General features: G+C 40.6%; 1 protein-coding gene across 18 annotated transcripts; it reads right to left on the bottom strand.

The window, feature by feature from the left end:
- On the bottom strand, nucleotides 1-9,071 carry mybphb (myosin binding protein Hb). 18 transcript variants are annotated; one of them, XM_079578347.1, is made up of 22 exons: nucleotides 8,776-9,071; nucleotides 7,950-7,976; nucleotides 7,734-7,778; nucleotides 7,539-7,583; nucleotides 7,278-7,322; nucleotides 7,016-7,060; nucleotides 6,767-6,811; nucleotides 6,541-6,585; nucleotides 6,294-6,335; nucleotides 6,019-6,084; nucleotides 5,792-5,851; nucleotides 5,528-5,662; nucleotides 4,793-4,960; nucleotides 3,139-3,227; nucleotides 2,866-3,061; nucleotides 2,386-2,525; nucleotides 2,120-2,279; nucleotides 1,839-1,975; nucleotides 1,001-1,187; nucleotides 816-867; nucleotides 332-362; nucleotides 1-238 (listed from the first exon to the last, which is right to left on the bottom strand). In XM_079578347.1, exons 1-20 carry the CDS (start codon nucleotides 8,945-8,947, stop codon nucleotides 836-838), a joined length of 1,881 nt encoding a protein of 626 aa, XP_079434473.1. In that variant the 5' UTR covers nucleotides 8,948-9,071; the 3' UTR covers nucleotides 1-238; nucleotides 332-362; nucleotides 816-835. The 18 variants fall into 18 exon arrangements, with proteins under 18 accessions (XP_079434473.1, XP_079434485.1, XP_079434487.1 ...); XM_079578359.1 differs by lacking the exon at nucleotides 6,767-6,811 and having other exon boundaries at nucleotides 8,776-9,070; XM_079578361.1 differs by lacking the exon at nucleotides 7,278-7,322 and having other exon boundaries at nucleotides 8,776-9,070.
- Nucleotides 9,072-9,223: the final 152 nt, after the last annotated feature.

Genomic DNA, 9,223 nt, shown 5'->3' with positions numbered 1-9,223 from the left:
CAGAAATTAAATTATTTATTGTTATAAACATTGATGTTACATAGAATTCATGGTGTCTAACTGAAATGACTGTGTACAAAGATGGACTTGTTGGGAAGAAAATCAGATTTTGGACATGGATATGGACTTATGAAGCGACAACAATTGATCATCCGAACATTGGACAGCACAGGGAACACCTTCTGGTAGTGTGGTCACCAGCCGTATATACATGGTCTTCCAGGAATCCAGCACCTTCCTGTTCAGTTCAAGAGATTAAAGTACAAATTAAATGTTTGTTTTCACAGGAAACAATGGTTCAAACAAACTAAAAGCTAAAAATGTCACATACCGCATGCGTAAAGGCCTCACTCCCTCTGCTCCTAAATTAGCCAGCAACAGATGAACAAGAAACAACAACAGGTGTTAGCACAAGGGACAACCGCAATAAGCTGAAATTAGGTATTAACACACCCGCGTGTAAACATACTTTGCTGACTTGCTAAATTTAACTATGGAGTTGAGAAGGTTTAGCTGCGGATTTTTATCCTGGTGAGATCCTTAAAAACAATGGTGAAATCATAGCTCGGGTTCCTGAGTTGAGGAACTGGCATTGAGTCTCGAAAGTGAGAACACGATGAGGCATTGCGTATTTAATTTATGGTTGCTTCTACCTCTTGGACTGAGTGAGTGGCACAGGCCATCTTTTCCAAGTTTAGTGACAACCATATATGGAATGGAACCCACCGACACACTCAGCCACCTCAAGCTATATAAGTAATCTGTCTGACATGACGACTCAAGATATATTTTGTACCATGAAAATCTGTTCTGACCTGTGAGAGAGTTGACTTATTTATTTCTTATCTGCATCTGCAACAACGGGCTCTGTGAAAAGAAACACAGTACATTGTTAAGAGATGCGATAACTGAAAAAAATGGTGCATTTTATTTATTTATTTATTTTGTAAAGCACATATGTAACACATGAATGTTTCCGTGTAGGAGGGTTATGACTTACGTTTGACCTCCAGCTTGCAGCTGATAATAGTCTCTCCATGGTCATTCTTGGCTTTGCAGGAGTACACACCACCGTCATAGTTACCAGGCTTACGGATCTCCAGGGAGCAGATGCCCTGGACGCAGATCTGCCTGAACTTGGGGTCATCTCCAATGATCATCTGGTTCTTCATCCAGATGATCTTGGGCTACAGGGAACACAAACATAGAGCCAAAGGCATTCATATTAAATAAATAAAAAGTTAAGGTAAATACATTAAGTGCAAAACATTCAGAATTAAAGTTATAAACAAACTGCAGCAGGCTCCCTTTGGTTGCTTTAAGGCCCTGTTAGGCGTCAAAAGAGAATTTTACTCATCTGATCCTGCTTCTAAATGACCCACGACCCCATGGCCCCTACTCACACCAGTGAGCCGGTTTTAAAGGCTCAGGATGCCAGTCTAATTAGAGCCTAAAGTATCATGTATACTACAGTGTTGTGTGCTGCTCAATAGATTATGCTCCCAGGATGTGGATGCCAGTGATGCACCGGTGAGAGAGGATTGCTGCTTGCTTGATATCCTCACTGATCGCCTAAATGTTATTGTAGACAGCTGTCAACAAAGGCCTGTGTCACAACACTTCTGGGGTTACAGTAAGCCATTGTCATCGGCAGAACCTTGTACTGGTTGATGACAGCTAACATTAGCCAGTTTAGCATGATAAAACCTACACATAATCACTATGTAAATTTCTGTAAATTAAAGGATGATTTGAAGTAGCAAAGCTGGCCTAACTTTGAGATCCGCTTACAAGTCGCACAAATATATAATTACATTAACAAAATACAAAAGCACTACCTTTGGGCTTCCTCTGACAGAACAAAGCAGCTTGGTGCTGTAACCAACAGTAGTAGCTCTGTCGGTCATGTTGGTGGTAAACTTGGGAGCCTCATTGAAGTCGTGCTCCTTGTAGTCAGGGGGCTTGTATTCAATACCTAATTAAGAAAGTGACATTTTATAGATACATACAAGCAAGATAGCATTTTTCAAGCACATTTTTACTCTACACCCAGGTGATTTGTGTTAAAGACATGGGAAATGTTGTGACTATATATATATATATATATATAACTGCTGACCTGTCTTCAGGATCTTGGCCTCCTCTTTTGACATGGTAGCATCCTCACTGATTCCACATTTGTTCTCAGAAAACACTCTGAACTTGTAGGTGTTGCCCATGATGAGGTCAGAGATGGTGGCATTCAGTCTATGATAATGCTCCATCACAGTGAACCAATCCTACACGCATAGTGAGAAGAGAAGATTTATTATATCACTTATCAAGGGATCATGCTCATATTTCCGGGGTATTATTTATGAATCCACTGAGAGGTCAGCTACTTACTCCGGTCTTCTTGTCGGCCTTCTGGACTGTGTAGCCTGTGATTTCTGTGTTGCCATTGTCGGAGGGTGCGGTCCACTCAAGAGCAACATTGAAGCCCCAAACATCAGCAATTTTAACACTTGAGGGGGGACCTGGCAGCTCTAAGGAATAAAAGTGGGACATAATAATATGCATCATGTAATAAATGCGCAATGAAGTGAAGAAGTTTTCATTCAGACCACTTTAATTCCTCCCTGTGCTATTGTTTGCTTGATATTGAAAATGTGTCTTTTGTCACGTTAAAAGTAATCGGTGGAAAATTCTTAACACTCAAAAATAAATGTACATGATTTTTATTTTGAGAACGTAACATAATTTGATTGTATTCTTACTAGACCTTTGTTTAAAACTCCACAAAAAAAAGGACCCTGCCTGGCCCGGGAATTTAAGGTGAACTGTCTGTAAGTTAGGCTGCTTAAGCATTTAAAAGATGTCACTAACCAACAATCTGCAAGATCAGTGAAGCCTTGTCCTCAAAGTCATCCACTTTGACGCTCATCTCATACACTCCAGAGTCATCTCTCTCAGACGAACGGATGAACAGGATGCTGTCTCTGTCTGTGCTGCGAATATTAACCCTCTTTGTGTCCAGAGCTGCGCCGTTCTTTGTCCAGCTCACAACAGGTTTAGGCTTTCCCTTAAAATGGATAGAAAAATCAGCATGATGTCGCTGTGTAACCATGGCCATGTAAATAATACGAGAATCAAACTTACAGTGAATGGGATTGTTAGGTTGATCTTGTCTCCAACGTGAGCGACGTATCTCTGCCTAAGGAAGCGGGGCAGGCGAACTTTGGGGCGATCTGGACAAAGAAACAATGGTCACGTTTTTTTATAAATTGTTCTGAAATGGGGCTTCAGATATCTAAAGTCTGCAAAAGGGGAATGAGGACTGAAGACAAGTTGTTCTTCTACCTATCATTACTTGTCATTAAACAACACCAACAACCGTTTCAATTTTCAGGAACGTAAGGGTAGCAATGTTTAGTTAAAGCTGCACAATATTCACTTGCTACAAATAACAATGTATTCAAGGAAGTAAAAGAAAAAAAAATCTTAAAAGTCACAGGCACTCGCCGTCTCGGCACGCTCATTTGTAAAAGTAATTTGGTGGGAAGCACCAGCTGTTAAGTCCACCAGAGGGACATTTGTCAGGACTCTAAATAAAGCAGACGTACTGTAGTATATCTTTCTCTCCCATAACCTTTCTTGAATCTCAGCTATACTTGCCTCAGTGAGATCACAAAGTCTTAAAATCATACATACAGCTAAACAAACAAAAGTACATGTTATATGAATCCACATATAAAGATTTGTTGACGTATTAGAGTTGCTCGTTGCAGTGAACTTGTTATAAAGAATTGTAATATCGCATCGACATTCTATCTTGTGTTTAACTACAATATCTGAGCTGAACACACAGTTAAGTCTATGGCATCTTTCAAAATAAAGAGTGAATATCTGGAAGTGTCGGGAGATTTAGGCGACACCTGAGAAGCCGGTGCTGAACCCTGCCACCCCTACTTTTGACGCAGACATAGGGCACACTGGAATTTAACATGCTGCCGGCCCCCACCTGCTCACACACACATCACTTGTCGCCATCAATCTCACCAGCAAGCATCTTGACACTCGCCCAGCATGAGCCTTGGCAACAAGCACAATGTAAATGCAACGTCTTCACTGAAAATCATTTGGTGGTAATGGAAATCTCACGCCACCCATGTCTCAAAGAAATGTTTCAGGGTGTTTTGTCAGAAATCACTCGAGAACTGTTTCTGTAAGTGGCAAATGCAGGCACAGATGTGACTTTTGAACTAGCGCCAGTGATCCGGGATCAGGTTACTCGCCCACCTCATTCATCTCTCCATTACGCATAACCGAAATGTGTGACTCCCAAACGACACAGCTCCTCTTTTTAAAGACTGTTGGGACTGATCCTCATTTTACCGCAAATCATTTCCAATACACGGGACATGATTATCACTCTTAGGTGTACAGCGGCACTAAAACCAGCTACTTAACAGGCCTGCAATGAGAGCTACGTAAATGTGTATTCAGCTTTAAAAGGTAAACAAGTGAGAGGACCATAGGTTTTCATGGAAACAGGTGTGCTGGTGGACTGTTGAGGGACGAATGCTGTATCTGTTTTTATGGCTGCATTCGATGGCACTGACACTGTCACAATGTAATTTGTGGAGAACACATTATATATAGATGGCTATTTGCTGATAATTTCAACCCAGTTATGTCAGTTTTATGTACTATATACAAAAGAAAAGTTAGGAAAGAAATAACAACAACTATGTAACAAAAGGTTTGTTCTAGTAGTACATCAGTGACTGTGTTTTGCAAATGCCTCACTCACCAGCAACCTCCTTAACCAGGACGGCCTCGGGCAGGGCGACTGGGGGGCTGAGTCCGCCCTCGTTCACGGCCACCACGCGGATCTTCAGACGATCTCCTGTGGTTTGGTTCTTGATCACATAACGGCAGGACTTCTGCAGGTCCTCATTGACTGCTTTCCAGTCCTCAGCTGAAAGGAACAAAGCATGAACTGAACTTAACAAAGCTAAATGCTAACAATTATACGTTTTTTGTTTGTTATATGTAAGTTGCTATACACAGAAACAAAGACATGTTTCAATAGGATTCATTTGTTTGTTTTCACTGTGGCCCATGATGCAATGTTGATTTTAATTATTATCTTATTTTCTCAAACGCTTCCAGTGCTGAAGGAAAGTCACCCAGCAGCTGTAGGGTAGGGTGTATGTCTAAAAGCGGTGAGAGCACAGCAGCTCCTGAAATGCCCCTCTCCTTGTAGGGAGAAGTCAGGAAGCTTGTGACATAACTCCAGTAGTGACACTTCGGGGACAGCTGCAACTAATATGGCTGACCCACATTAACAGAAAAATTGGCATGTTCCTCAGTCTCTTTAAAAGCATTTGGGCCCTGTAGCAATTGTTTAATCATCCTTTTTAGATAAATCCATTGAAAATGAATATCCTCAATTAAACAAGGAACATAGTAAATGTTTAGATCATTAAAATAACTTTGTCCATGTCAAAGCATTGCTCAGAATGTTAAAGTCATCAGAACTTACTTCCGTCTTTGCAAATTTCGATGGTGTACCCATCCAAACCAGACAGTCCAATGACTTCTGGCTGGCTCCAGATAATGGTAACAGAGGTGTCATTCTTATCCTCAATAAACAGGTCAAGTGGAGCGCTGGTGGGCTCTGAAAAAGTACAAACAATACCTGAAGTGAACATCTCAACAGAAAAAACATCAAAACAACATAACAAAAGAGAAAACATAATGGAATTGAAAAACTGAAGTAAAAAGCATAAGATGGAGGGAGTGTTACCTTTTGGTGGAGGTGTAGGAGTGGGGGGTTTGGCCTCCTCGGGAGGAGGTGCAGCTTCACCTAATGTTAACAATAGCGTCAATTATTATTGGTGCTTGGTAGCAGGTACAAAGCATCTTATTTGCAATGCATGTGTAAATTAAGCTTCAAAAACTGCACTATTCTATTCCAATAGTTTCACTGGTCAAAACTATAGAAAGGAACATCATATTTTGCTTTTGCTTTACCCTCAGCAGGTGCTTCGCCTTCAGCAGCAGGAGCAGCTTCTTCTGCAGCAGGCGCAGGCGCAGGAGCTAATTTTAAATGTTAGATATTAATGATTAGTGCAGTTAAGCAGATGAGATATCTTTCAAAAGATGATAATGATTAAGATTGATATAGCTCTTGGCTAGAGTCAAGAGGTTAGTGTCTTTGTTAACCTTACCAAATAAAGCTCATAAATATTGTGTAGGATATAGATATAAAGGCATCATAGATATGGTAAATCATTACAAATGTTTACCATCAGCAGGAGCTTCAGATCCTTCTGCAGCAGGAGCAGCAGCTGATATTAGAGGTTAGAAAAGATTAGCATTAGATTATTAGCGCAGAAAGCACTAATCCAACAAGCACTAGCGATCCTTTACTAAAACGAGTTTTAGTAAAGGATTGCTACAGTAATGTTCTGCACTAGATAGAGCTTACAGATTATAGTCATTAATAGAATTGCTTTAAACATCGTAAGACTTTGTAATATCCATCTATATTACCCTCAGCAGGAGCTTCAGCAGATCCTTCTGCAGCAGGAGCAGCCGCTAATGTTAAAGGTTAGAACACAGGCATGAGAGTTGTGCAAATATATGGCACAAAATTAAAATTATAATTTGCAAGGGGAAATATGTAGAGCATTGTAGACTGAAGAAAAGTTATTCAGTTGTTAGCCTTAACGACAAATTAATTTGTCAATTCATAGGGATGTGTACTATAGCTTTTTACCCTCAGCAGGAGCTTCAGCGGGTTCTTCAGCGGCAGGAGCAGCAGCTAATGTTACAGGTTAGAACACAGGCATCAGACTTGTGCGGCGAGCATGATTCTATAATGTGTATACATCTACTTTATCTTAAGTTTGCAAAAAAGAAAAAAAAAAAAACATACAGCCTACATTAAATGTATTTGAAAAGAATCAGATGTGTTAACCTTACAAGTTAAAACATAACCTTATGGCTATATTAAATCACTTTTTACCCTCAGCAGGAGCTTCAGCAGGTTCTTCAGCGGCAGGAGCAGCAGCTAATGTTACAGGTTAGAACACAGGCATCAGACTTGTGCGGCGAGCATGATTTTATGAAGTGCATACATCTACTTTAACTTAAGTTTTCAAAAAAGAAAAACAAAAAAACATATAGTCTACTGTATATTGTACATTAAATGTATTTGAAAAGAATCAGATGTGTTAGCCTTACAAGTTAAAACATAACCTTATGGCTATATTAAATCACTTTTTTACCCTCAGCAGGAGCTTCAGCAGCTTCTTCAGCGGCAGGAGCAGCAGCTAATGTTACAGGTTAGAACACAGGCATCAGACTTGTGCAGCGAGCATGATTTTATGAAGTGCATACATCTACTTCAACTTAAGTTTTCAAAAAAGAAAAACAAACAAACATATAGTCTACTGTATATATTACATTGAATGTTGTTGAAAAGAATCAAATGTGTTAGCCTTACAAGTTAAAACATAACCTCATTGCTATATTAAATAGCTTTTTACCCTCAGCAGGAGCTTCAGCAGCTTCTTCAGCGGCAGGAGCAGCAGCTAATGTTAAACGTTAGAAGTTAGAGCATCACATGTGTGCAGCAAACATGACCAAACATAGTAATTTACAAATGTAGTAAAATTACTATTTATTTATTTTTGTAAAAATATTAGCCTTAGAAAATGTTAGCCTACAAAATAGCTTTTTACCCTCAGCAGGAGCTTCAGCAGGTTCTTCAGCAGCAGGAGCGGCAGCTAATGTTAAAGGTTAAAACATATCACAGGCATCACACATTGTGCACAGACAACTAGTTACAGAAACTGTTATTATCACTACAGTAGATAATGAAAGATAGAAATAAGAGTTACATTTTTAGCCTTACACGCTATGGTCTTATGAAATCTTGATAAAGCTGTTATTATTACCCTCTGCTGGAGCTTCAGCAGATCCTTCTGCAGCAGAAGCAGCAGCAGCGTGTCAGATGTTAAAACATACAACAGACAACACGTTAGTACAGTTAGAAGAGTTTCATAAAAGAAGAATGAGTCCTAGTTTTCCCGGTTATTATACTTACTCAAAGAACATTGTGGACATTCATGACCAAAACACGGATCAAAAAGTAAAATGTTAGTTTAATAATACGACATTGCAATCAACTAGTAACCTATTATAGGCTACTTCTGTCAATTGTATTACCATGGGCAGGGGCTTCAGGGGATCCTTTAGCAGCAAAAGCAGCAGTGGCTTATATTAGAGGTTAGGAGAACATATCACAGGCAATTAGTAGTTAGCACAATATGTAAACATATTTAAAATAAATAAGATGTGCAGACAACAGTTTGACCTCCCTTCCATCAGTGGAGTCTTGAGCAGCAGAGACATGTAAGATGATGGCTGGATGTTATTGTTAGGAAAGGTGAGCTATGCAGTAAGTTTATTCTAATGAAGAATGTGATGATAAATGTAATGGTTTAGATTTGCTTACTTTTGTGTGTTGGTGAGGTATATATTTCAATGGTACTTCAGTGGTACTTTGTGTTAATTGGGATGTTTTAATCTCATTATTTGATGCAGTGCTGTAGGACTCCGGTCTGATTGCCATGGAAACCGCTCTCCGGGCCGTCCCAACTTCCTTACCGTGTCTCCAACCTTTTCGCTCTGAGTAAACCATCCACGGCTAACTACACATGTTTCATCCATGGCTCATCCAGGGATAAATGTGAGCGACTTAGCCACTGCCGTGTGCATTACCGTCGGCGGGTGCAGCCTCCTCAGCGGCAGGTGCGGCTTCGGCCTCGGCTGGGGCAGGGGCGGCCTCCTCAGCGGGGGCAGGAGCGGCTTCGGGCTCCGGGGCCTTCTCCTCCTCCTTCTTGGCTGGTTCTTTCTTCGCCGCCTTCTTGATTGGGGCAGGCTTGGACGGCATGGTGAAGGTTGCAGCTAATTCCCAACTGGTAAAGTCCGTGAAGCGAATCCAATGCCATCTTTCCTGGAGGTGTCACAAGCTTTTATATGAGGGACAGGGCTCAGACTCCGCCCCCCTGTAACGGATAGCTTTTACTGGACCGGGGCCACACTGTGTCAAGGACCAGACCACCATGGGGAATTTCGACATGAAGAATCACAGTAAACAACTTTTGCAAAGAGCTGACTTTTAAAACCAAGAATTAAGTGCTCCTGCTTTACATAAAACAAACTTCTT

The sequence above is a fragment of the Gobius niger genome (genome assembly GCF_951799975.1).
Source record: "Gobius niger genome assembly, chromosome: 20".
NCBI classification, from domain to species: Eukaryota; Metazoa; Chordata; class Actinopteri; order Gobiiformes; family Gobiidae; genus Gobius; species Gobius niger.
The sequence above is the reverse complement of the archived record's forward strand: the minus strand, read 5'-3'. Positions and strand labels throughout refer to the sequence as shown.

Bases quoted from the DNA above. Each gene is read 5' to 3' on its own strand.
- mybphb (XM_079578347.1), bottom strand. From the start codon at position 8,947: ATGCCGTCCAAGCCTGCCCCAATCAAGAAGGCGGCGAAGAAAGAACCA. The intron at 7,779-7,949 runs GTAATAATAACA...CTTTAACATTAG, and splicing joins TGCTGAAGCTCCAGCAGAGG to CTGCCGCTCCTGCTGCTGAA. The intron at 868-1,000 runs GTAAGTCATAAC...TTCTTTTCACAG, and splicing joins CTGCAAGCTGGAGGTCAAAC to AGCCCGTTGTTGCAGATGCA.